Here is a 27,984-nt window from a genome sequence, read left to right on the forward strand (position 1 = left end):
TGGGAATGACCACCAATGTGACCCCAAAAAGAGGAAAGCAACAACCCTACCAGAGACTTAAGTGGGCAGGGCAGACTCTCCTAAGGGGGTCTATGCCCCAGGAAACCCCACCCCCCCCACGTGTGAGCCAGCTGAGCCGGAGAAAAGGCCATTTTGAACAAATTCTTTTCTCTACTGAGCTCATTTCCCTGGAATCCATCAGGAGAGGCTGTGTGTGAAGGACCGAATACACAGTGGAGGATAGGGCGCTTAACTTAGCCCGCATCGTGTGAAGCAGACAGGACTGTGACCTTCTCCTTTCACGATGGGCCAGGAGGGTCAGAGACCACTTCCCACAGCCTGTCCACAGGTGGGTGGAAGAAGCCTGGATGAGTGTCAGTGATAACAGGGAGCATCTCCAGGGCCTCCATTCCTGGCCACATTGTTCCTTCTCAGCACCTTCAAAGCAAACCAAACTAAACTCATAGCAACCCTGTAGGACAGGGTAGACCTGCCCCTGTGAGTTTCCAAGACTGTAACTCCTTACAGGATCAGGAAGCCTTTCTCCTATTGGTGGCTGGTGGCTTCAGACTTCATGTAACTACTACACCATGAGGGCACTAGGTCGGTTCAAACTGCCAGCCTCTTAGCGGCCAACTATATAACTACCCACCTGCTCCACTCAGATGTGAAATTATAAGAACAAAAAGGCAAACGCACCTACATTACACATCACCTGGGAGTCTTATTAAAATGTAGACTAGGATTCGATCTTTTTGGGGTGGAAAAGCAAATTCTCCACGAGGAGTTCGGTGGAAATAAACAGGTTGGCCGCCCTGGTCTGAACTGTCAAACTTTCTGCTCCCTGCTGAGCACAAATGATGTCACCAGAGGTTTCTTCCCCCAAAGCTCAGAACCTAGAAAACACCGTGGTGCTCATCTCTAGTGGGGTCACCATGAATCAAGATCAACTCAAGGGCAACGGGTTCTTTTTTTTTTTGGGGGGGGGGCACCCACCACCAAAGGGCAGCCTGCTCAGGCAAATAAAGACCAGACAACGGGGACAAAGCCCAAGAGATCAAGAAGCAACCTTAATTAAGAGCTCAGTGGCTGCACCCTTAAGCCACGAGAGGCAGCCTCCTGAACCTCCAAACCCAGGACGCAGCCTTGCATGACCGGCATTTTTCATAACCATGGCCCCTCTTCCCAGCTCCTTCCATCCTTACCCCAGGGCAGTGTGTCCGAGTTCCCTTCGGGCCAAGGTTACCGTTTAAGGGGGCGCGAGCGAAGGTGTACAAATCCTAGCTCTGTCTTCCCCTTGGTAAGAGACCGGACCTTCCCGTACCTCAGTTTCCCCACCTGTGAAATGGGGGCCCAGCCGCCGTTACCGCCGCCTCCCTCCCCCAGCGGCGGCCGCCCAGGGCCAGAATGAGCGGACCTGGGGGCGAACAAAGCACCCCGGGCGCAGCCAGCCGCCCACAAAAAGAACGCCAGGCCTGACAGGCCTGAAAAGGCCTTCAGCCTCCGCCGGGCCGCGGCCGCCGCCAGCCAAGGGCTGAGCCCGCGGCGCCTTCGCAGGGAGCGGGCTGAGGGACTGAGCCGCCCGTCCCGGCTCCACCCTCCGACGACGTCGTCCCCGGCCTCACCCCGAGCCCACCGCGCGCGGAGCCGATCTCGCTACCGCCGCCTCAGACCCTTGCCTCGTCGCCGTCGCTGCTGCCGCCGCCGCCGCCGCCGCCGCCGCCGACGCCGCCGCGAGGCGGAGCCATGCAAATGAATCAACGGTCCCCGCAGCGCAGAGCTGCGCAGGCGCAAGTCGCCGCTGGGGCGGCTGGGCAGCCGCCAACAGCCTGTGGGAATCTGCCGCGCACGCGCACGTCGTCGCTGGGGGCCTCGCGCGCAAGCGCGCCGCCCTTGCGTCGGGACGAAAATTTCCGTAGCCCGGGGGCGGTGGCCACGGCTGTCAGCCTAGAGAAGGCAGCAGAGACACCGCCGCCGCGCGTCAGGCGGCCTTCTTGACTTTACCTGTACTCGCAGTCGCCCTGAGTCACCCCGGGGGCTGTACGCGGCCTGGAGGGGAACGCGGGGCGGCCCGGCGCGCCTGCGCGAGTACGGCGGCCGGCAGGGGCCCGGCGCCGCCGTGACAGCCGCGCGCGCCGCCCGCGCCCACGTGGCCCCAGAGACCAGGTGAGTAGCGACCGCGGCTGAGGCCCCTTCCGCGCGAGGGACGTGTGCCTCGCTGGGAGGGGCTGGGGACGGAGGCGGGAGCCTCGGGGACTTGACTTGGGGGATGAAAACGTTACAGAGGCTGCCGTGGGGGGCGGGGGACAGAGTCCCCCAAGTTCCCTTGTCTGGTCTCCTGTGCATCCATTCATTTAGCACCTGTGCGCTGCCGATCCTGGCCCCTCCTAGGCGCTATTGGGAGGGGAGGGGAGGGGAGGGAAGGTCGGGGATAAAATGGGTGGGAGCCCCAGCTGTCAAGGAGCTTAATTTATCGGGGGAGTGGACGAGACAGCACAACCAAGAAAGAAACCAAGTCGCACTAGGTAGAGATGCTGTTTTTGTCGGCCACTAGGGAGTCGGCCCTGACCCACGCCTACTCCACGTAGCAGAGCAGAACTGCCCCGGGCAGCTTTCTTGCGTGGGAGGGTAAGGAAGCCATTGGAGGGTGTGTGGTGGGTGGGTGTGTTTTCCAGGCGTCCTCTGGCGGCTCCTTAGAGCACAAGAGATGGGCGTGGTAGGTGGTAGGCACGTGAGGTCATCCAGATGGGGGAGGGGTGTGCCAGAACGAAAGCTGTTAGAACCGCTTCCTTCCCACCTTCCTTCCCTCCCCCTTTAAAAAAAATTGTATTAGCACTTTTTCCACTTAACATAAGCAATTTAATCATGTCAAGATGTGCCTTCCTCACATTCGTTCTTATTGCTATTTTACATTCTTTCAGCGATGCAGCCGTTCTGACATCCTTCTCCAAATTGCTCCTCCCTGTTAACTTAAGCCCCTCCCTAACTTAAAGGTGCTGTTGTCAATTCGATCCCATCGAGAGAGTTCTTAAAGTAACAGTGCTCAAGGTGGATATTTTTTGAGTACCGTATATACTCAAATATAAGCTGACCCGAGTATAAGCCGAGGCACCTAATTATTACCTGGGAAGCCAGAAAAACCTGATTGACTCGCCTTTAAGCCTAGGGTGGAAAATGCAGAAGCTATTGGTGAGTTTCAATAATCAAAACAAATGAAAATAAAATGACTGAAAATTGAGACATCAGTGGGGTAATGTATTTAAATATTTATTTTAAATTAAAAACATAAATAAAAGGACAAGTCATTTAACATTAGTAAACCAGCACAGTAGGGGGAAAATAGGTTCAACAAAAACAATAAGATATCTACTATGATACCTTAAGAGTACTATTTCCCTGAGCTCAATCAGCACTCAAGCTAAAATGTAAAGAGTTAAAATCCTTCAAAACTGGATTCCTCATCATCATCCCTATTCCAATGCAGAGCTTCAGCTGGTGTGAGGTCATCATAGACGCTTTCCTCACTGGGGTACCACTGACCCATTTTTTGTGCTGAAAAACGACTTATACACAAGTATATACGGTAATTAGCTAAATGATCCTTTGATAGAAGGAAGCTTAGTGGTGTCAACCGCTCAGCTGCCAACTGGAAGTTCAGTGGTTCCAACTCATCAGGCTCCCTGGGAGACCGATGTAGCATCTGCTTCTGTCAATATATAGCTCTGGACTCCCTGACCCAAGGGGGGCCAGTTCACTCTCTAGAGTCAACTATTAATTGGAATTGACTCAATGGCAGTGGGTTTGTTTGGACTTTTTAGGTGCAGGTCAGTGGTTTTACCCTATGGAGCAGTTCTATTCTGGCCTATAAAGTCACCATGAGTCAGAATTGATGTGAGTTGTTTGTTTGTTTTTTTTAGTGCTTTAACTTTTATTATTTTAAACTTGATTTATTCCCGAGCCATGAGTTTTTGCTTCTTCAGTTTCTTCTGGGAAATCTTTTTCTTCTGTGCAACCTCCTCTTCTGGTTTGGGAACCATCTGTTCCTTCGCAGTCAGGATCATCTCAATGTGGCAGGGGGAGCTCATGTATGGGTTGATCCAACCATGAGCCCTGTAAGTCCGGCGGCGCTTCTTGGGGCCTTTGTTCGCCTGGATGTGCTCACTGACCAGAGAATCCACATCTAAACCCTTCAGTTTGGCATGACTTTCTGCATTTTTAAGCATGTGAAGCAAAAATTCAGCACTCTTTTTGGGCCACCGACCCTGGGTCCAACCCTGCCAACACCACCATTGTACCGTCGGAAAGGCACACACTGCTTCTGCAGAGTGACATCTTTCAAGTATTTGGTGGCTTTCCGGATGTGCATGCCTTTGATGGCCTGGGCAGTTTCACAGGTGTTCTTGAAGTGGACCCGGAGGTTCAACCCTCTAGATTTGCAGGATTTTGTAGGGTTTTCTGGGTCGAGTGAGTAGTGAACCATCTTGGCAGGTCACCTCAGGCTGCTATAGTTAGAGCTGAAATGAGTTTTAATTGTCTGATTTAAAGGAGATTTCAAAGGATATTCTATGTGCAAGGTTTAAAGGGAGCACATAAAAAATAATAAATAAAGGGAGCGCATGAGAGGATTTTGTGTCAGTTTCACTAGACTAGGATTCTCAGAGCCTTGACAGTAATCTCCCATGATGAGACCTAATGAGAGGCATTCACGTCCAAGATGAGATCTGGAAGTGAGTGGATCTGCTTTGAGCAGCCAGTCAGTAAAAAGGTCCTTTCCTTGGGTGTGGCCTGCTTCCAACGTAAGTGGACACCATGAGGAAGCTTGCTTGCTTTGTGATGGATTTGGGACCTGCATCTGGCTCCTCATCTGATCTCCAGTTCTTGGACTTAAGACAGTAGCCTGCCTTGTGGCCTGCCAAGTCTGCTGACCTTGGACTCACCTCTGCAGTCATAAACCTGCCCTTTAACTTGGCTTAGTGAATAGCCTTGCAGCTACGGAGTAAGAGAAGCCTCAAGCCTGAGATTTGAACTATGAACTTGGAACTTGCCCATCTCTACAACTGTGGGGAATGTTTTCCTGTGTGTGTGTGTGTGTGTGTATATATATATATATATATATATATATATAACAAACTGTGTATAACACTGAGAAAATAATGGGAATTTCAGAACACTTTAGTTTGCTCATATACGTACCAGTACATAGAGCAGTGGTCCTCAACCTTCCTAATGCCGCAACCCTTTCACGCAGTTCCTCATGGTGTGGTGACCCCCAGCCATAAAATCATTTTCATTGCTACTTCATAACTGTAATTCTCCTGTTAGGAATAGGGTGACCTCTGAAAGGGTCATTCGACTCCCAAAGGAGTCTCGACCCACAGGTTGAGAACCGCTGACATAGCCTGAGGCCATCTTTTGAACAGAACACCGGGACACTGCGTGGTTTAACACCAGGAAAGGTGTGCATCCAAGCTGGACCTTTCACCAGGTTTAATCAATCTGTATGCTGAGCAGAAACCCGAGAAGCTTAATTCTATGAAGAAAAATATGACATCAGGATTGGAGGAAGGCTTATGAACAATCTGCAATGTGCAGATGTCAGGACCCTGCCTGATGGAAGCGAGGAGGATTTAAAGCACTTGCTAATGAAAGTCAGAGTGCAGCTGCAGTATAGATTGCCATTGGATGCAACGAAAACCACAGTCCTCACTGCTGCAGCAATAGACAGACAACATCATGGTCAACAGAAAGGATTGATATGCAAGGATTTAATTTTGTTGGATCCATAATGAATGCTTATGATAGTCATCAAGAAATCAAATCAAATCTGCTGCACAAGACCTCTTTACAATGTTAAGCAGCAAATATGTCACTTTAAGCACTAAGGTGTGCCTGACCCATGCTGTCTAATTGCATTTGCCTCATGTACATATGCAAGTTGGACAATGAATGAGGTAGACTAGAAAATAATTCATTTGGTTTATGATGTTGGCACAGCTTGTTGCTGTTAAGTGCCATTGAACAGAACGCTGCCCTGTTCTCCGCCTTCCTCATGATTGCGAAAGTCCATTCTTGTAGCCACGGTGTCCGTCCATCTTCTTGAGGCCCTTCCTCTGGTGCACTGGCCCTCTACTTTACCAAGCATGATATCCTTCTCCAGGGACTAGTCTCTCCTTACAACACGTCCAAAGGACATGTGATCAAGTCTCACCATCCTCACCTTTAAGGAGCCAGAGGAACAAGCAAATCTGTCTTGAAAGAAACCCAGGCAGGATGCTCCTTAGAAGCCAGGATGGTGAGACTTCATCTCATCTCTTTGAACAGGTAATTAGGAGAGACCAAAGTCAGTGAAATAGAAAAGACCCTCAGAGATGGATTGCATTGTGCCTGCAACAGTGAGCTCAGGCATAACAGGATTAGACAACGTTTACCTTTTGTTGCAGTTAGGGTCACTGTGAGTTGGGAGTGGCTCAATGGCACCTAACACCAACTGGGATCATTTGCCATTAATGATCCTTGGTGTCTCAGTGAGTTACGGGTTGGGTTGCTAACCAAAAGGTCAGGTTTTTAACCCAACAGCTGTTTCAAGGGAGAAAGATGAGTCTGCCTGCCTTTTCTTTCTTATTTTTTTTTTTTTAGTTTTATTAACATAGGAAGGAGTACCCTACCCCACTCCCCACCAAAAAAGAAAAGAGCCCTACTGGATGGAGCTTTTGTAGCTTGCATTTTCCCCACTAGGCAACAACTCACCCTGAGTTAGTGCACCCAGTGGCTTCGCCTGGGAAGGTTCCCTTTGGTCCCGGTGAAAGTTTTCATAAAAGCAGTTTCGCTCGAACCTCGTTTTTAATTTTTTTGTGATGACCTGTGTAAGAGAACAGCATGTGGCTGTGAAATTTTGTTTCCTGCTCTGGAAAAATGCCATAGATACTGTTATGATGTTGAACACAGCTCACAAGGACAGCACTGGGAAAAACTCAAGTGTACGAGTGGTTTTCTCGTTTCAAAAATGGCGAAATGTCGATTGATGGCAAACTTCATTCTGGACGTCCTTTAACTTCCCAAATGGACGAAAATGTCGACAGAATTCATACACTTGTGCTCACGGACCAACAACAATGGATCATTGAAGAGAGGGGGAAGTTATCTGGACTGTCTTGCAGCTCGTTTCAGAGGATTTTAATGGAAGATTTGGGGATGAGAAGGGTTGCTGTGAAATGTGTGCCTCGGGTCCTGACCGACCAAGGAAAAGAGCACCGAGAGGAGACATGCTGTGCTTTGAAGAACAGCTCCCAAGCGACCCAGACATCTTTGTTCCAAGGTTACTCCTGGTGATGAGACATGACGCTATTCTTAGGACCCCAAAAGCAAACATCCATCAAGTCAGTGGAAGATGCCATTGTCACCTCACCCCCCAAAAGTTTGTCAAGTGAAATCAAAGATCCAGACGATGCTTTTTTTTTTTTTTAATGTGATGGGGATAGTGCTTTTGGAATTCATTCCACCAGGTCAGACTGTTAATCAAGCTTTCTATTTGGAGGTTCTGAAAAGATTACCTAACAGTGTGTGACAAAAAGGCCTGGTTTGTGGCAGACGGGGGACTGGTTTTGCCACCACGACAATGCACCTGCTCACGCAGCCCTCTCAGTGAACCAGTTTTAGGCAAAAAGCATCATGCCTCTCTTGCACCTTTCTTACCTGACCTCGCTCCATGCAAGTTCTTTTTGTTTCCTCAAATGCAGAGGGACATGAAAGGCCAGCAATCTGTCAATATAGAAGAGGTGAAGAAAAAAACAAGGGAGGTGCTGTCAGCCATCCAAACACATGAGTTTGAAAAATGTTTCCAAGAATGGAATCGCAGATTTGACAAATGTATTAAGTATAATGGAGAGTGCTTTGAATATGATAAGGTTATTTTGTTTAAAAAAAACTTCAAATATATAGCTTTGGGGAAAAAATCCATTTGGGGGCAACAAATGTACAAACGTGCTTGACACAATGGATGTATGTATGGATTGTGATAAGAGTTTTATGAGCCCCCAATAAAATGATTTTTTTAAATTCCATTTTGGGGGGGAGGCACTCTCTCATATAATTCAGTGATTTAAATATATTAAAAAAGTGTTGTGCAATCATCACTACAAACAAATTTAGAACTTTCTTGTACTTATTAGTTCCCACCCTACTCCCGCAACCTCACCTGCCATAACTCTCAGAAACTATTAATTGAGTTAATGTCTCTATAGATTTACCTCTTCTCGATTTCATATAAAGAAAATTATACCAAAAATAGCATCTACAATGAAATAAAACAGAAAACCTGTAATCCAACAGAAAGCAGAAAATTATAAAAAGAAGAACAAATTAAAAATGGAACGAAAGGTAAGACAATAAGATGTTGGATTTCTGCGTCGAGTACTTTCCAGCACACTCTGCCCGAGATCAGGGCTGTTGTGTTCACATCCCTAGTCAGTGGTCCGCGAGAGCTCAGAGAGGCTTAGTCCCTGTGGAGATTCTGCAAATGGATTGTAGGCTTTCACTGCCATCCTTGGCTTTCTGAAATCAGGTGCTCGAAATTTAAGCTCCCGCCTCTGCTCTTGGATTTTATTACTTATAATCCCTGGATCACACAGCTTCTTCCATATGGATTTAACTGACACCTCACTTAGATGGCTGCTTGCTTTTTTGTTCGTGTAACTCTTACTACAATCCATACATCCATCCATTGCATCAAGCACATTTGTACATTTGTTGCCATCATCATTCTCTAAACACTTTCTTTCTACTTGAGCCCTTGGTGTCAGCTCCTCATTTTTCCCCTCCCTCCCCGACCCTCCCTCTCTCATGAACCCTTGATAATTTATAAACTGTTATTATTTTTTCATGTCTTACACTGTCTGATATCTCCCTTCACCCAGTTTTCTGTTGTCTGGCTGCTTGTTTTAAGACAAGCTGTTAAGACTCCAAACAATATCCTTTCTGATAAAGTCCATCTAGATTTATGATTTGCCACCTCAGCAATCCTATGCAGCTGTCTATTGGGGTCACTGTGAGTTAGAACCAGCGTGACAGCAGTGAGCCCAAAGATTACAGATAGAAGGGTAATTTTAAGTAATTCACTACACGCAGCTGCTGTTTTTACAATAGTGTTTTAAAATTGTGCAAAATTCTTATGTCATAATATTCATCTATCTAAAGTACGTTTAGTCTATTCACAATGTTTACGACAATCACCTGTACTAGTTTCTGAATGTTTTCATCCTTCCTCAGGAAACCCCATGCCCGTTAACAGTCGCTCTCTGTCCCATCTCCCCAGCCCCTGGTACCCGCCAATCCACGTTCTGTCTGTGGATTTGCCTGTGGGGGAATTTCCCATGCATGAGAGTCACACTAGGTGCTATCATGTCTGGCTTTTTTCACTCAGCATAATGGTTTTCAAGGTTCATTACATTCTAGAATGTATCAAGAGACCATTCCTGTCCAGGCTGGCCCTTCCTGGGACACATCGTGTTCTTATCCGTCATCCACTGATGGGCACAGGTGGTTTTCACCTCTGGGCTGCTGGGAATCGGTTTGTGTCCATGTGTGTTCGCCTTTCTCTTCAGTATGTGCTCGGGACTGGAAGTGCCTGCGCAGTTACTGTTTGCTTGTGGAGACATGTTTACTGTATGGAATTGGAGAATACCGTCATGAATCCCACTTACCATCTGTCACCCATGATCTGTGTGTGACACGTTTTATCCTCACTCTCCCTCATGGACCTTTTGAAACTGGCCTCCGTTACTATGCCATTTCTTCGTGTAAAATGAGTGTGGAGGTAGCATCTGACCTCCTCTGACTTCAAAGAGAGGGGAAGTTGGACGCATCAGCCCAATGCTGATTCCCTTAGGTAGAGGTTAGACAAACCTCCAGCCTCAACCTCCTTAGCAAGTCTTCCTTCCCTTTGCTCCCGACCTCTCCTCTGGGTTCAGTGGTCTGCTTTAACGGGCACGTTGGAGCTCTGGTGGTGTAGTTGCTACAGGAGAAAGACGGGGCTCTCTACTCCCATAAAAAGCTGCAACTGGGGAAGTTCTACTCTGCCCTGCAGGGTATGAGGCAGCAGCAGCAGCAGCAGCAGCAGCAGCAGCAGCACAGGGGCACTGAGTTCTTGGTAATAGCCATGCAGAACTCAGAGACAATACTCACGATTAAATTAGCAGGTGATAATTCAGGGTCAGAGATGTCCAGGATCCAGTCCTTTGAGGTTTGCCATACAATCGAGACTGCCCATATGCCTGTTCTAACCCCTGCACAAACTTTCCCTGCTACTAACATGTGGGCAGCAGCTGTCCTAAAGCTGGCCAAGCCCAGGCCTGAGGTTCCGGGCCGGATGCTACATGGGTGTGCTCTGATCTCTGTAGAGCAGTATGTGTGCCGAGTTTTCTCCTGGATCGTGTGGAGGTTGATAAGAGGATCCGTTAATATAGGTCTGGCCCTTCCTTATCGGTCCATGGTCTCTGCAGGCACTTTGACCTTTGGGAGTCCCTGTGTAGATATGGGCTATGCCAGCCAGGCGCCATGCTCCAGGCACGGCTTTCCCTCATCGTCCTCCCACGCAACCTGTACAAGGAGGCGCCATCCAGTCGGGCTTCTTCACTTGCCAGGCTTCACAGGAATGAGTTGGCTTGGTTTTAATACAATTACGGACCGACTCACAGAGTTCAATTGGATGTCTAGCCTTTTTTTTTTTCAATGTCCAGTTGTTCCATATTTGACTCACATCAGCCCCTTGGGGATTGACTCCTGAGTCCTGGGAGTCTCTAGAAACTTTCTAGCTTTGTGGCCTTGTTAGATTGGGGAAGGGAATGCGAGCTCACCTTGGGCGCACGGAAGAATTACGACCAGTTGAGATGCAAAAATGGCAAAAGGAGTTTTATTTTTCTAGCTCGAGCTAGGGCTTTACTCCCTCCACTGCCCAGGCAGCGGGGACCCAGTGTCCAAAGGGGATCATCCCCAAGTTCTTTGTTCCCTGGGCTTTTATGGGGCCAGGGATGGGGGCAGTCCAGTGTTGCTGTTCTTTAAATTTATTGGAGAAAACTTCTGGCATCAGCGTTGTCCAGTGGTGGTTGGCAAGTGGTTCCACGCGTATTCGCTTGACTGGTCAATTTGGGGGGGGGGGGTTGCTGCTCCCTACTGGTCAGTCTGGGACAGGTGATGCCTTCTCTGACAGAATTACCTCAGTGTCCAGCAATCTGAAATTAGAGCTTAAGCCTGCCCCAGACTTTGGTTTTATACAGCCTGTCATGGTGCTGGTGCCGGCAGTTGTAAACTAGGACCCCACAGCCTCACAAGACAGACCAGTCCCGCTGGTCCCCGGAGCCAGCATCCTGCCCTGCAATGGGAAACTGTAGAGACGACCGTTGGGATCAGGGAAGCTTAAAACTACCGTGATACCTTTTCCTCCCAGCATTTCCAGTTATGATACAAGAAAGCTGGCGATTTTGTTTGAGGAAATCTGTCATGAATTTATATGGCTATTTCCAATTCAGATTTAGGAGTACTGAGTTTTTATCTCGCCTTCTTTGTTTTTATGATGTCTGAGTCTTTTCTTCCTTTTACGATAATATCCAGGGACATAACCATTATTACTTACCGGAAGCCATGCATGAAGCACATGTCTCATGTGCTCAACTGTTAACCCCAAAGCAGGGAGGTTGGCATCCACCCAGAGGCACGCTGGACAAAGGCCTGGTGCTTTCCTTCTGAAAAGTCAGCCAGGGAAAGCCGATGGAGCACAGTTCGACTGCCATGCACATGGCGTCACCAGCAGGGGCGTTGGCTTGGTGGCTCCTGGCTATTTCGTCTCTGCAATCGTCCCAGAGTTGCTGTTAGGTCCCACCAAGTCTGTCCTGACTCATAGCGACCCTGTGTACAACAGAACAAGACACACTGTGATCCATCCATACAGCGGACCATTACTCCGCAGCGAAAATGGCCGGGCTCTTGATGAATCCGAGAATGTGAATGAGCCTCGAGCACACTCTGCTGAGTGAAAGCAGCGAGACAGGAAAGGCCACCCATCACGTGATTTCCGCTTATGTGAAATTCCCAAACAGGCCCCTCCATAGACAAAGTGGATTGGCGGTTGCTGGAGGCTGGGGAGACGGGGACAGGGAGTGACTGACTGCTAATGGGCACAGCATTTCTGTAGGAGGGGTGAGACTTCAGAAACTCAGATATGTGGTTGTTGTCCACTCTAAGAAGGTAAGTCTTGTCGTCGTCAGGTGGTGTTGGGTCCGTTTGGACTCATGTGCAACAGACACAGCCCGCCCACTCCGGTGCTCACAGTGGTCGTCCCGTTCGACCCTGTTGCAGCCACCGTGTCAGTCCACCGCATCGAGGCTCTGCCTCTGGTCCTCTGCCTGTCTACTTTACTGAGCGTTGCCTTCTTCTAGGAACGAGTCTCTCCCGATGACATGTCCGTAGTGTGTGAGGCCAAGTCATGCATCCTCAACTCTCCAGAGTTCTGCAGTATTAGCATCCCAAACCCAACCCTCAGCCACCTGCAGCTGACCAGAGTGCTCCGCAGAGCAAGACTGTCGGGCAAGGCATCTTAGGGGTGCAGATTGTGTCAGCCTTCTTCCTCAGAGCAGTCAGTGGGTTTGAACTTGCGGTTAGCAGCCCGGCACGTAACCCACTCTGCCTCCAGGACTCCCATAGTCTGTACAGGGCATCTTTAACCTTTTCCACTCGTAATCCCTTTTTGCCTGAGAAATTTGCAATATGGCCAAGTGCTGCCAGAAACATCTGGGATTCATTTGGCATCTGATTTTTTAATTAATTGTTGGTCATTGTGCGTTCGGAAGCCTTTTATCTATGCCCCAGTTTTTGCCACCTCCTCATTCATCACACAACCCCCCGCTGGCAGAAGCTTTGCTCTATAAGAGGTGAACTGAAAAGAAAGCATTTCTCTGCAGCGCAGCCCATCCTTCGGCTCTTGCGCCCCGAGCAGTTCCACTGCTAGATCCACAGGCTTCCTTTTGCTCTCGATTTTGAGGTACTGCACTTGGTTTTGTTGGGACTGATTTTCTGGCCAGTAGAAAGCATTTACTTGGCTCCAAGTTCAGACCTGTCACACAGGCTAGCTCGAGAGAGCTTCTTGTTCCGTCCTGCCCCACTGAGCCTGTGCCCGCTCCCCACAAGGAACCAGCTTTTACCAGCTGCACATTTGCAGCCGCATCAACCCTGACCCCTCGTGGCCACGGGTGCCAGGGCAGAGCTGTGCTGCCCGGGGTTCTTACGAGCTGGGTTTTCAGAAGTAGATCTCCAGGCCTCTCTTCTGAGGCACCTCTGGGTGGACTCAACTGCCACCCTTTCCGTTAGTACCATTGGCCTCCATCAGGGGCTTCTTCCTTTAAAAATGGGTGTTTATTTATTTCTCTCTAAACCTGGGTTGGGGGGAAAGGTGCCTAGGAGATCAGCACTAAGGCACCTACTCTACACTGCACTTTGAGACATGCTCGGTGTGTTGTAAGGATTTCCCCAGAGGTCACAGCCCTGGGCCCTGGTGGAGACCCCCACAAGCGGTGCTGTGCAGGACCCCTTCTTGCTCATGGCGTGGTGTACTGTCCTTTGCCTTCGCAGGCAGTGCCATCTGTTGCGCCCGTGGCCCCTCAGGGCAGGGGGGAACATGGCTTCCAAGCGCATCAGCCAGGAGACCTTCGACGCAGCTGTGCGGGAGAACATCGAGGAGTTTGAGATGGGGCCGGATGAAGCTGTGAGGGAGGCCACAGAACAGTTTGAATCTCAAGGTGGGTGCGAAGCGGTGGGCAGGCTCCTATTTCAACTGTCACTTCCCTGAAGAAGCTCCACTGCCACTTCCCTGGCTGCACACAAGCTCAGTGCCCCAGGGCACCCGGGAAATAGGAATATGTCGCCTCTGACGCATGGGAGACAGAATGTTCAAACCAGAGCAGAGCAGTGGGGGTCTCTTTACCATGGGTGTGCTCAGGACCTCCCCCCACCCCACCCCCACACATAGAGACCCTAGCTTGGACCCTAAGGCTCAGGATGGAACCATGGCTCATCTGAGATGCTCAGGGAGCCGTAGCTCTGGATGAGGGTCCCCCAAAAGGTTCAGGCCCCGCCCGAGATGTGCACAGGACAATCAAGGCTGACCCTGCAGCCCGAAACTGGATGAACACCTAGTCATCTACCTTTTGACCTTGCATCTGGCTCCCCATTAGCCAAACTTACAGAAGCCCCCAGGAAGGGAGCCAGAAATGCAGCCCCAGGGGTCAGAGGCTGGCCTCCAGAGCCTGGAGGAGACAGATTCCCTGAGAAGGTGCTCAAAGCTTACTGGAAGGCTTTGGGTATGGAAAATCTGCCAGTAAGGGTCTTGGGACTGGGTGGTGACAGGCATCAATGTAGTCAAGGAAAGGAGCCCCAAGGGGGGCCATGGGGTCTTTAGCCCCACGCTGTTGTTGGCCAGCCTTGCCCAGTAATGGGCTCACTGCCACTCTGCTTGGCCATCCCAGAGCCAAGGGGCAGTGGCCCCCAGAAGGCCACATGCTGGGCCCAGCCTGGGTGGTCGATGTGTTTGGACATGGGCTATGACTCCAGTTGTGACAGCCCCTTGATGTCCATCTCCCCACCCTCAGGGGTTGACCTGAGCACCATCGTGAAGACAGCACCCAGAGTCTCTGCCGATGGACCCCAGGAGCCAGAGCATCACGTCCTGCAGGTATGGGTGGGTGGGGTGGCTACATGGACAGGGCCTCTCAGCTTGGCAGAAGGTTCAAGACCCACCATGGAGTTTGCCCAGAGGTGGGCAGGGCCAGAGGAGGGAGGGTCAGAGCAGGAGCTGTTGTTTATGGGGCCTAGTGGCATGTAAGCTTGCCTGTGAAGTGGGCACCGTGGATTCTGAGTTCAGGTGGCGAGGCCAGTGGGATGTCCAGGCAGGAAGGAAGAGCTGCCAGGAGGTGGGTGCCCACGGTGAGGTGCGCCAGCATCAGGACCCAGCAGGTGCGTCTAGTGCTTGTTGAGAACAGCGCGTGGAAGCGTGGGAGCCCAGCTCTGCTTCTCACGACTCTTGCACCCTCTGTACCTCCTGCCATGCAGAGGCCTGGTGAAAATAACTCTCTACTCTTTCCTGTCTTTGCTGGGAAAGAAGAACAGAGTTCAATGGACAGTCTTGGCCACGTTGTCCCTCTCTTGTGAGCCACTCACGCTTTTCTCCTGACAGAGTTTCCTTTGCGATGGTCCTCTTTGTTTTCCCTACTGGATTTGTAGGAGGACTTTCTATGTGGGAAGGATCTTGGTAGTAAGAGTAGCTGGGGTCACAGAGTGCTGCTTAAGTGCTTAGCATTGTGATAGGTGTTTTTTTAAAGATTATTTTATTGGGGGCTCTTACAGCTCTTATAACAATCCACACATCATTTGTATCTAGCATATTTGTACAAATGTTGCCATCATTTTTAAACATTTACATTCTATTTGAGCCCTTGGTATCAGCTCCTCTTTTTACCCTCCCTTCTTCTATCTCATCTGCCTGACCCATTGTTAAATTATAAATGATCATTAATTCCATATCTTACACTGATTGCTGACTCCCTTCCCCTGCAGATTCTTCCCTGCTCCTCTCCCCACCTTCCCCTACCCTCCTGGTATCCCTACTCCCATTTCTGTTCCCGTGGGGTTTATCTGACCTGGATTCCATGTGTCCTGAGCTCTTACCTGCACCTGTGCCCACAGTGAAAGGAGGACTGGGGTCATGGTAGTGGGGGGTGGAGAGCCTCAAGGAACCAGAGGAAGAGTGTGTGGTTCATCGGGGCTATCCTCACCCTGGTTGACTCATCCCTTCTTTGCGACCCTTCTGTGAGGGGATGTCCCACTGTCTACAGATGGACTTTGGATCTCTGCTCCATGTCCCTTCATTCTCAACCATGCTTGTTTGTGGTTTTCTGATGCCTGTTAGCTGATCCGGTCAACACCTCATGATTGCACAGGCTGGTGTGCCTCATCCGTGTGGGCTTGTTGCTTCTCTGCCAAGATGGGCCACTTGTTTAACTTAAAGCCTTTAAGACCCGAGATTCTGTGTCTTTTGACAGCTGAGCACCATCAGCTTTCTTGACCACATTTGCTTGTGCACCCATTTTGTTTTCAGCGATTGTGCTGGGAGAGTGAGCATCACAGAATGCCAGGTTGTGAGAACAGTGTTCTTGCATGAGGGAAGGCTTGAGCAGAGGCCCAGAGTCCATCCTCCTCAATGTATTACCATATAAATATATGTACCCAGGCCAATACCTCTATTTTTAGGAATTAATGTATTTACATAAGTGCACACTTAAGTTTATACCTCTATCCGCAGCTTTGCTTCCTAGGTCTTTCCTCTGTTTTCTTTTATCTTCCTCCTTTCCCACCATCACACCCGCCTTTCTTCTGCCTCTTAGTCATTCCTCTCGGCTAGATTGCTGTTGCTCCAACACCCCCAGGATCTCTATGCCCTCCTAGCTGTTGATTTTTAAAAATTATTTTATTAGGGGCTTATACAGCTCTTAACACAATCCATACATACACCAATTGTGTAAAGCACATTTGTACATTCATTGCCCTCATCATTCCTCATTTTTAACCCTCCCTCCCCACTTCCCCTTCCCTCATGAGCCCTTAATAATTTATAAATTATTATTATTTTGTCATATCTTGAACTGTCCGACGTCTACCTTCACCCACTTTTCTGTTGTCCGTCCCCCAGGGAGGAGGTCACATGTAGATCCTTGTAATCAGTTCCCCCTTTCCAACCCACCCTTCCTCTACCCTCCCAGTATCACCACTCATACCACTGGTTCTGAAGGGATTATCCGCCCTGGATTCCCTGTGTTTCTAGTTCCTGTCTGTACCAGTGTGCATCCTCTGGTCTAGCCAGATTTATAAGGTAGAATTGGGATCATGATAGTGGTGTGTGTGTGGGGGGGGGGGGGAGCATTTAGGAACCAGAGGAAAGTTGTATGTTTCATCGTTGCTACATCGCACCCTGACTGTCTCGTCTCCTCCCCGAGACCCTTCTGTAAGGGGATGTCCAGTGATCTACAAATGGGCTTTGGGTCTCCACTCTGCACCCGCCGACTCATTCACAATGATATGATTTTTTTGTTCTGATGATGCCTGATACCTGATCCCTTCGACACCTTGTGATCACACAGGCTGGTATGCCTCTTCCATGTGGGCTTTGTTGCTTCTCAGCTACATCGCTGCTTGTTTACCTTCAAGCCTTTAAGATCCCAGATGCTATATCTTTTGATAGCCGGGCACCATCAGCTTTCTTCATCATATTTGCTTATTCACCTGCTTTGTCTTCAGGTGAGAATCATAGAATGCCAATTTAATAGAACGTATTCTTGCATTGAGGGAGTACTTGAGTGGAGGTCCAATGTCCTGCTACCTTAATACTAACCCTATAAACATATGCACATGGATCTATTTCCCCATCCTCATGTATAAATATATTTACATACATACATACATACCTTTATTTAGACCTTTATAAATGCCCTTTGCCTCCTAGCTCTTTCCTCTATTTCCCTTGACTTTCCTCTCATCCCACTATCATGCTCAGACTTCATTTGGGTTTCAGTAATTCCTCTTGGTTACATTACCCTTGATCACGCCCTACCAGGCCTCCTACACCCTCCTCACCACCCATTTGGATCACTTGTTGTTCCCTTGTCCCTGGGTTTGTTAACATCACTCCCTTTCCCCCCACTTCCACCTCTCCCAGATCCCCCCAGAACTGTTGGTCCTATTGTTTTCTCCTCCAGATTGTTCTTCCAGCCTATCTTATTTTGACAGACCTATCTCGTTGTTGATTTCAATTCCCTAGTTGTTCCCATCTTGGTGTTGTTTGCTCACTGCTCCCTTCCCCCACCGCCTCCTCCCACTAAGTCCCTCTGGAACATTCAGTCCCATTGCTTTCTCCTTGGGCTTGTTGCCCATGCCTATCTTATATAGGTAGGCAAACCAACAATAATGTAGACAACACAAAAAGAAAACTAAAATTTGATGGGGAAAAAAAGAAATAGAAAAAAATATATAAGGAAAAATAATAACTAGCACACAAAAAAAAGTATAGATAATTACAGGTCTGTCTACTGGCCATTATGACTGTCTCCTCACTGGTCCTGGGGGTGTTCCAGGAACTGCCCCTCCTAGCCTGGAATCTATTTGGGGGGGTTTGCTTTGCTCCCATTGCTGATCTGTTATAGTCCCCTTCTTTGGTTCGCCCCACTGCAGCGGGGTTCAGACTGGACCTACTCCTTCCCGCCATGTGTCCCCAGTCTGGTCCTCTGTATCGGTATGCTCCAGAGGTGGGGACACCATGTCTCGAGCTGTTGCCGGCCCTGCAGTCCTCTCTGTGCCTGAGCAGCTCCGTGCAGGGACGTCGGCCTCAGAGCTTGGTGCGCCAATACGGAGTCTAGAACCTCACTCTTTCCTTCTTGGTTTGCTTCCATGGGCGTGGCAGGCCGGCCCCTCTCCCCAACCTGTAGGTTTAGTGTTGTCTTTTGTAGCACATACTTCTAGGGAGGAGTCAGTTTGGCTCTGATGGGGGCTGGCCCGGTGGCCCACTCTGTTCATGAGTTGCTCCATGTGGTTACGTTGCCCTCAAGGTTTGGTGCGCCATGGTGAGGTCCGCATGCACACTCCCAATTCTGTGGAGACATAAATGATACCCTCCCACTGGGTGGGTTAGTGCCCTGCTCCCCGAGTGCCATCGTCTCCCCTCCTTTTTCCCCCCTTTTCTTCCTCCTCCCCCCTTATTTATTGGGTTGAGCCTGTCCCCAACCCGGTGCTAAGTTCTTAAAAGCTGTCATCTCAATTTTAGATGGGTCCATTGGAGTCTTCCTAGTGACAGGTGGCCTGCAGAAGGTCACAGTGAGGGAGGGGTGGAGATGAGACTCAGACTCAGGCCCCTCTCTCCACAAAAACCAAACTGAGCCCCCTGAATGCCTCCCACCAGCCGTGCAGGTGCAGTGCACGGGGCTCCTTGTAGAGGTAGCCTTTCTGGCCTTGGGTTTATAATTATGCAAAATTGATTGGCTAGGCAACCATCTTGCCAGGAATTGATCAGTATGGTACGCAAGTAGGGTGCTTAACACCACCCAACAGAATTAAGTGCACTTTGCAGGAATTGTTTGGTTGCTGGGCAATTGAATGATGTGATCTCCTAAGGGATTGGTCAGTTTGTGGTCTGGCTGGGAGGGCGATGCCTAGAAGCTGACTCTAAGAGCCAGTCCCACAGAGGGTGGGAGGGAGGGAGCTCACTACTATCAAGAACCTGGAGTGGAGCATGTCAATTGGACCCAGGGTCCCCACCCCGAGAACCCCAGAGATAGAGCTGTTACACTGATGGTGGTAGGAGACACTAAGGCAGGATGGCCACCACAGCAGAGCCCAGCAGACAGCTGCAGTGGACTTCCCGGCCCACAGAGGCAGAGCTGAGTCCCTTCGGGCAAGAAGTTTGCTGATGTCCTGGGTTGACTCCCGGAGCCATGGCATGTCCAGAGCAGCACCGAGGCTGGCCCAGCCCAGAGGAGGTTCTGCCTACAGGCCCAGGTGAGAAGGGGCGTGGAGCCAGCCGGGTTGAAAGCTGCCCTGATTGACAAACCATCTTGTGAAGGACGTCCTGTTACTTCCCCAACCAACGCCAGAACCCTGCGTACAGTACAGCCTGTGAGTTCTGTGCAGCCACGGCAGCACAGGATCCGCTGGGGCAGAGCATGCCGTGGGAGGGACGGCTGGTGTCGCAAGCGGAGTGGAAGTCTGCGGGACGCCCACCTCATAGAAGCCAGCTCCGTGCCGAGCCCCGCTCTCCCAAAGCCTCTGTGTGATCAGGCTCGGTGCCTTCTCCTTCTCGGCTGTAAGTTAAATTTTTCATTACGGAGCAAGGACGTGAATATGCTCTTGGCATAAAAGATTCCAGCAGTCCTCACGCAGTTGCTGTCAGAACTGGAAAGCTCCCTCCCCTAGCCCTTGCCCCGCCTACCCTCCCGCTTCCCAGGAGGTGATTTGTGCCCATACGCTGTGCCCCTGGGCGGGTGGCAGGCTCCGAGTGGGGAAAAGGCTGGCTGTCGACTGAGGGTTTGTACCGGGTGCCTTCTGAAATGGATCAGCTGCAGTCGTAACTATGTTGCAGATGGGCTTGTAGACATAAAAGTGAGTCTTGCAACAAAAAATTGGGGCCTCACTTAATCTATGTGAGCATTTCCAGGGAGAAGCAGTCACTCACAGAGTGAAGGGACCCGGGGACAAGGATAGCCCACAGATGCGGCCCTTCCTCTGCCATGAAGTCAATCCATGTGTGTCAGTAGGATGGAGCGCCGTGGGGTTTTCAATGGGTGGCGTTTGGGAACTGGCTCCACCCAGGGATGTCACCCTGCCCCCTCCATTCTCGCATCCTCTAAGAAAACAGACCCATGGCGTCGCTGTCATAAGGCTAATGAGCACACCTGGAAACCCAGCTCTAGGGTGAGGGTGCAGCACCAGACACCCATCCGTCCTTTTCTTTTTCCCTCATCTGACACGATCGTGGAGGAGCCCTGGCGGTGTCCTGGTGAAGCCTTGGGCTGCAATCCAGGTGGCCAGCCATTGGGAACTACCAGACTCTCCGCAAGAGAGTCTGGTTGTTGCTCTAGGAAACCCACAGGGGTCACTATGAGTCCGCACCGGCTCGATGGCAGGGAGTTGGGTATTGGTTTGGCATGACTGATTCCAGCCGCACAGGCCACTCGCCTCACATTGCTTCTTCCTCCAGATTCGGGCCAGAGGCCTGCTACCGTGCCTCGGCCTCTGGTGACACTGACCTTCTTTAAGGTTCCACTGAGCCACTGCCAGTTGTTAGGTGCCATCGAGTCGGTTCCAACCAGGAGTGCCCTTCACGTAACATAACTGCCAGTCCTGCGCCGTCCTCAGCATTGCCCCGAAGCCTGAGCCCATTGTCGCACCGCAGTGTCAACTCTGTCTCCGTGAGGGCCTTCTGCTTGGCTGTCCCCAGACTTGACCGAGCAGGCTCTTCTCCTCCAGGGAGTGTGCTCTCTCTCCTGAGACAGCATGTGTAAGAAGTCTCGGCATCCTTGCCTCTGACTTGCAGGACAGATCAGTTTACCCTTTCAGCGGTCCAGGGCTCTTCCCATATTCTTCTTCGGCCCCCACTCAAATGCATGGATTCTTCGGTCTGCCTTATGCAGGGTCCGACTTTCACATCCAGAGGAAGCGGTTAAAATGTCATTTGAAATATACTTCATATTCAGTAATAACTAAGTAGCCTTTAGTGTTCCGGGGAGCCCTGGGAGCATGGTGGTTACACATTGGGCGGCTAGCTGCAAGGTCAGCAGTTCAAAACCACCAGCCGCTCCTCGGCAGAAAGACGAGGCTTTCTACTCCCATAAAGAGCCACGATCTCGGAAACCCACAGGGGCAGTTCCACCTTGTCCTAGAGGGTCGCTACGAGTCATCATCGACTCGATGGCAGCGAGTTTTCCTTCGTATCTTACTCCAGGACTCAGAGGGATATCTGAGTGCCCCTCTGAAGGCAGCGTGGTTCCGCTCACAGGGCCTGGGGGAGTGTATGTGGAGTGAATGAGCTGAGGAGAGACCTGGCGGACCCTCCTCCACCAGCGGACCATTGGCAGGGGTGTCAGAGGCTGACTAGCTGCAGCTGGGTAACAACCAAACCATGACGGGAGCCGTTGTATTTCATGCCAAGATGCTGCAGCCTGGCTGGGCTCGGGCCGATGGTTCTTCCCTGGCTCTCTTTCGGGGCCACCCACGCAGGAGCAGCAAGGGCTGAGATGTTGGTGAGGGCTGTGCTCATGTATCCATCCAGAGACCCCGGGGTGTCCGGGCCTCCTCTGCGTGCGGCCTCTGTAGCCAGGCAGCCAGCCTCCCTACACGGAGCCCAGCAGGGACTGCATGTATGTGCCCGTCTGTGCACCCAGCAGTCTCCCATGTCTTGCAGGCCTTGGACGCCCTGCGGGAGGCTGTGACCCACTCCCAGCCCCAAGAGGTGGCGCTGCTCCTGGCCAGCTTCCGAAATCAGTGCCAACAGCACAAGTCCTGCCGCTTCCTGGCTGCCCAGAAGGGGGCCTACCCCGTGCTGCTCGCTGCCTGGCAACTGGCCTCAGCTAGCGAGCCCGCCCTCCTGCTCCAAGCGCTGGACACCCTAGCAGTGCTGATGGATGGCCAGCCCGACCTGCTGGATGCCCAGGGCTTGCCGCTGCTGGTGGCCACGCTGACCCGGGGCGCCGGTGCAGCCGACCTCACCTGTGCTGCCCTCCGCCTGGTCCGCCATGCCTGCGTGAAACACGAGCAGAACCGGCAGGCCCTGGTTAAGGCCGGCGTGCTGCCTCTGCTGACCAGCGCCATCATGCAGCACGGCCGCTGCACTGACGTCGTCCGGGAGGCCTGTGGGGCACTCCGTGTCATGACTTTCGACGATGACATCCGTGTGCCCTTTGGCCAGGCCCACACCCACGCCAGGATGATCGTGCAGGAGAACCAAGGCCTCAAAGTGCTGGTCGAGGCTGCCCAAGGTATGGGGTGTGTTAAGATGGCCCCAGGGATCTGTCCTCTGAAGCCGGGCTCCGCTGGGCCCTTCACCCTGCCCCGGGCGGGGTGCCATGAAGAGGTCCAAGGGCCCGGCCTCCTCTGAGACTTGAGGCTCAGCTGAGGGGATTTGTGTGCTGGGGGAGGCTTCCCAAAGTAGGGTATGTGGGGGGGGGGGGCAGGAAGTTTGGTGCTTAGCTGGGTGATACACGTCCTGGCTGTCTAGTAGGGCTTGGGCCAAGCCTGTGAGCTATCCCTGGTGCCACCTGGGCTGTTACTCAGTCACACAGATGGATAGGAGAAGGGAAGAGTGCCCCCAGGGAACTTGGGTGCCAGGAGGGCAAGCCCAGTCCCTGGAAAAGGACATCATGCTCGATAGAGAGCCAGCAGAAGACCATCAGCGCGATGGACCGACACAGCGGCTGCGACGATGGTGAGCTCAGCCAGAACCACCGTGAGGAGGCGCAGGGCGGCAGGGCTCTGTTCTGTTGTACAGAGGGAAACTGATTCAACGGCCCTAACCACAACAATCTCCTTGATGCCCATGCTGTGGCTGGTCCCTCCGGGGAGTTTACACTTCTGCTGCCTTCAGTGTCCCTGACTTTGCCCAGCTATGCTCCTGCTAGGCCTGACCCTCCCAACCTGACATTCAGACTGCAGAGCACCTGCCTGCCACCCTGCCCCTTAGTCCCATTCACACCTGTGCGAATGGCCCCGTCCATGCCTCCTGAGATAGTGGCAGGGGCTCAGCAGTCAACTGCACCCACCTCATTCACGATGACACTCTGGTTCTCCAGAAGAAAGAGCCCACAGGACAGATGTGTATGTGTGTCATTATGTGCACGTACATCTACATGCTGTCTCTGCATGCTAAAGTGATTAGCAAGATAGGTTACTAAGCAAAAGATTGGCAGCTCAGATCCACCTAGAGCAGTGGTTCTCAACCTATGGATCATGACCCCTTTGGGGGCTGAATGGCCCTTTCACAGGGATCCCCCAACTCATAACAGTAGCAAAATGACAGTGATGAAGTAGCAACGAAAATGTTTTATGGTTGGGGGTCACCACCACATGAGGAACTATGTGAAAGGGTTGAGGCCTTAGGAAGGTTGAGAACCACTGGTGTAGAGGGACCTAAGGAGAAGAGACCCCAGAATCTACTTCCCAACAATGAGTCACCAACAACGCTGTGGAATCAGTACAGTCCTACTGTGGACAGGCGGGGGCTCCAGAAGTCAGGTCAACTCTCTCCATGAAGTCCTGGTGGTGCTGCTGGGTGAGCGCTGGCTTGCTAACTGTGAGGTCGGCAGTTTGAACCCACCAGCCATTCTGCAAGAGAAAGATGAGGCTTTCTGCTCTTGTGAAGCCTTAGAAACCCACAGGGGCAGTTCTGCCCTGCCCTACCCTAGAGGGTCACTACCAGTCAGAACCAACTCGATGGCAGTTGGATGCATCTAAACTGAGATTCATAGCTGTAGGACAATAAGAGGTCTCGCTGCAGGCTGGGCCGGGCCAAAGCTGTGGTCCCTGCACAGAACTCTTTGTTGTGGTTTGTCCTAAGGCTCTAGACCAGCGCTTCTCAACCTGTGGGTCGAGACCCCTTTAGGGGTCGAATGACCCTTTCACAGGGGTTGCCAGATTCAAAACAGTAGCAAAATGACAGTGATGAAGTAGCAACGAAAATCATGTTCTGGTTGGGGGTCCCCACAGCATGAGGAACTGTGTCAAAGGGCCGAGGCCTGAGGAAGGTGGAGGACCACTGCCCTAGGCAGAGGATGAGGCCCTCAGGTTCAAAGGGTGGTCTCGGGGGCCGTGCACGGGGGCCGCTGTACTGTATGCTCAGGGAATAACAGTTGACATGTAACTGACTTGTGGGCTGTGGCTTCACTGTGTCCATGTCTCCCTCCAGGGTGTCCGGCGCGGTGTCACACTAAGAAAGGTCCTCCCCCACCCCAAGATCATACACTTGTCTCGAGCATTTTCTTTGCATATATTGCTGGTTGTTTTTTAGGTGGGACCCTCTTGGGTCTGGGATTCCTTTGTGGTGCTGGGGGCAGTTCTCGCCCCTCCCAAGCAGCCAGCAGGGGGCACTGCAGGCCAAGGCCCTGGGTGGGCACCAGGGCTGGCTCCTGAACAGTCTCTTTAGGTACAGCCCCCAGTGCTCATAGGCCTTTGGGTACAAGTGCCCCTTGAGGCAGAAGGGCTGGGCACCCTAGATCAGAGCTGCAACCCCTCACCCCGTTCCCTGCCCGAGGACATGGGATCTGTCCCCAAGGTCCACGTGGGAGGCATGTGGTGGCCAGCACCCCCTATGTGTACTCTCTGCTTCACACCCATTGTGCCTCACCCCTGCAGCGTTTCCTGACAACCCCAGCGTCCTGGGCGAGCTCTGCAGCACCCTGTCTCGCCTGGCCGTCCGCAATGAGTTCTGCCAGGAGATTGTGGACCTCGGAGGATTGGGTGTCCTGGTGGCCCTGCTGGATGATGGCACCCACCACCAGGTGGGCACTAAAACACCACCCCATCACCCCAGGTTCTTTCTGCTGTTTTCCCCAACCCTGGTTAGACCTTGCCTGAGTCTAAGCCAGTGCGGACTGTGAATCCTGGGCCTCAGCTTGGGCTCGAGATGGTTCGGAGGGAGGCCTCACCCACCTCCCCAGCCTCAGGTTCTCCAGTGACCTGACCCATTCCTCTTTTATCTAGCAACATTGAGCAGTCCGGCACAGCCCAGGAAGCTAGGTGTCTAGACCCACCCCCACCTCCTGGACCCCTTCCTCTCAGCCACACAGCTCAGACCTGACCCCTGTGTGGCGGGTGCAGAGCAGAGACCCCACAGTGCAGTGGCCAGGGGAGGGGCCACAGCTGACTTCTCTGTCCTGGCCACAGGACCTCGTGAAGCAGGTGCTGAGTGCCATGCGCGCCATTGCGGGCAACGATGACGTGAAGGATGCCATCGTCCATGCTGGCGGAGCCGAGTCCATCGTGGCAGCCATGACCCGGCACCTGGCCAGCCCCCAGGTGCATGCCTCAGGGGGGTGGGGTCCCCTCAGTGTCTATCAGCCTGGTGCTCCGCCCTCTCCCTCAGCCAGGGCTATGGAGAGCCAGGGCCCCGGGATGCCTGTAGTGTCCTACCCAGGTGGGTGGCCCCAGTCAACCCTGATTACCAGGTGTCTTCCTCTCATGGCTTTCTTACCAACTGAGCTGACAGTGCCCCGGCTGGAGGCGGAAGGGGTCTCCCTGCCTGCCCACTCCATCCCCAGCGCCCTGTGATCGCCCCCAGGTGTGTGAGCAGAGCTGTGCTGCCCTCTGTGTCCTGGCCTTACGCAAGCCGGCCCACAGCCGTGTCATCGTGGAGGGAGGCGGGGCCCTGGCCGCGCTGGAGGCCATGAAGGCCCACCCGCAGGAAGTCGGCGTGCAGGTGGATGGGGCAAGGGGCCCAAGGGAGGGTGTGGGCACTGGAGTGGGAGGTGGCCTCCTTCCTTCTCCCCTCCCCCTGAAGATGGCTGGCACCTCCTCTGCTCTCCTCTCATCCTGGGCCCCTATGGGGTGTCAGCCCCCACAAATGAATGGGTCCAAGGGGCGCTTGTGTAATTGAAGGGTGAAATGAAAAAGATATCAGACAAGGTGGGGCATGCAATTGCTCCTCTCCCGGACGGCCACGATCTCAGCAGCCAGGTCCACACAGAGAAGGAAAATATAATTCCAGTCTTGGCTTATATACACTTAGGGGGCATTCAAGCCCCCCTAATTGCAGGTAACCACATACGTAACAGGAAGGGGCTGTACAATAGGCATTCACGCAACAGGAAGAGGGTGAGCTGGGGTGTACGTGCAGTAGGAAGGGGCGGTACTAGGGGTACACGTGACAAGATGGGTAGACTCCATTGAGTTGTGTTGACCTTGTCTTTGGGCTCTATCCTCATCAGCAGGGAGGGGGCCCCACCTAGGGTAGGACAGACAGTAGGGTCTGATCGCACTTGATGGCTGATACCCTCTGGAAGATGACCTCTAAGCAGCTGACCTCCAAGTGGCTAGACATTGACCTTGTGTGAACAAGCAGTGTCTTGGGTTTGGCATACATTTGGGGGCAACCTGGGGGAAAACCTTTCTGTCTCTCTCAGGCCCCACCCATGTCACTCTCTCTGTCTCTGGAGGAGTCTGAAAAGGAAGGGGAGACTCAGAAAGTGGGTGGGAGTCTGCTAGGGCTTTGGAAGCTCCCCTCTTCCCCCCCCCCCGCAGTCTGTTCCTGGGGACACAATGAAACCCAGATATGGGGAACACACTGGACTTAACCTCATGGGCAGTTAGCCCCCTTTCCCACCTGGACCCCAGACTCCTCTCCGGAGCCCTGCTGTCCCGCCTCTGCCCCTGCCCAGCACAAGAGGCTCCTCAAGTACTTGAACACATCAGGCTAGTCTGTGACTGCTGCCCCTCTCAGATCTCCCTGTGGCTCCCTCACTACCTGCCCCCCTAGTCGACAAGTAACAACAGACTCACACCCATCTACCCTCTTCTCCTGCCTGGGGACCTTGGGGCCCCCCCTGCGCACCTACTCTGCACCACAGAGAGAGTGAAAAGGAAAGATGTTTCAAGCTGGTGGCCACCTTGTGTGTTGGACTAGAAGACGACCACTAGGTCAGAGAGTACCCCAACCCAGGCCTCCATGGCTCACCCCTGCCCCCTCTCCTCAGAAGCAGGCCTGCATGCTGATCCGCAACCTGGTGGCCCGCAGCCAGGCCTTCTCCCAGCCCATCCTGGACCTGGGGGCTGAGGCGCTCATCTCCCAGGCCCGGGCTGCTCACCGCGACTGCGAGGACGTGGCCAAGGCCGCCCTGCGGGACCTGGGCTGTCGTGTGGAGCTGTGCGAGCTGTGGACAGGCCAGAAGGGTGACTTGGCACAGTGACTCGCTCAACGGCTGGGACTGGGTGAGTAGGGGGCTGCAACGAGCGAGCGAGGCCGCCCTGCAGCAAATGCCACAGCCAGGCGAGACGTGCAGCCCCCAGCACAGCTGGGAGAAGTTCCCCATCCTGGTTGCCCCACCCCCCTTCCCAGCCTCTTCCTAGAAAGACTTGCACAGCTTGGTGGTCGGGAATGGGGCACCCACTTCTGGTCGGAGCCCCCAGAACCCTGGCCCCAGCTACTGGTCTCTCTGGTCTGTTTGCGGGGCTGGGTTGGGTCCTAACCTGTAAAACAGGGCTCTGGTGTGTGGGCTTGGCTGAGCACAGCTGTCCAGTGCGCTTCGAATAAAGACTGAGGACACAGGATGGAGGGGCCCGGTCCTGTCTCTGCTTTGTACTTAGCTGAAGGTGGGGAGACACTTGGGCTGAGGGGGGAGGCTTTGGGGTCTCTGAAGAGAGCAAAGGGGACTTGGTATCTGGCAGATGGGGGTGCAATGGCGGGACAAGGGGTCT

At 52.4% G+C, this 27,984-nt stretch overlaps 1 protein-coding gene across 1 annotated transcript; it reads left to right on the forward strand.

The window, feature by feature from the left end:
- Positions 1–1,860: 1,860 nt before the first annotated feature.
- Positions 1,861–27,837, forward strand: ARMC6 (armadillo repeat containing 6). Its single transcript, XM_075549180.1, has 8 exons — positions 1,861–2,166; positions 13,618–13,784; positions 14,634–14,716; positions 21,986–22,559; positions 24,928–25,073; positions 25,459–25,590; positions 25,853–25,990; positions 27,264–27,837. Exons 2-8 carry the CDS (start codon positions 13,664–13,666, stop codon positions 27,474–27,476), a joined length of 1,407 nt encoding a protein of 468 aa, XP_075405295.1. The 5' UTR covers positions 1,861–2,166; positions 13,618–13,663; the 3' UTR covers positions 27,477–27,837.
- The last annotated feature ends 147 nt before the right edge of the window (positions 27,838–27,984 follow it).

The sequence above is a fragment of the Tenrec ecaudatus genome, chromosome 1 (assembly GCF_050624435.1).
Source record: "Tenrec ecaudatus isolate mTenEca1 chromosome 1, mTenEca1.hap1, whole genome shotgun sequence".
Classification (NCBI taxonomy): Eukaryota; Metazoa; Chordata; class Mammalia; order Afrosoricida; family Tenrecidae; genus Tenrec; species Tenrec ecaudatus.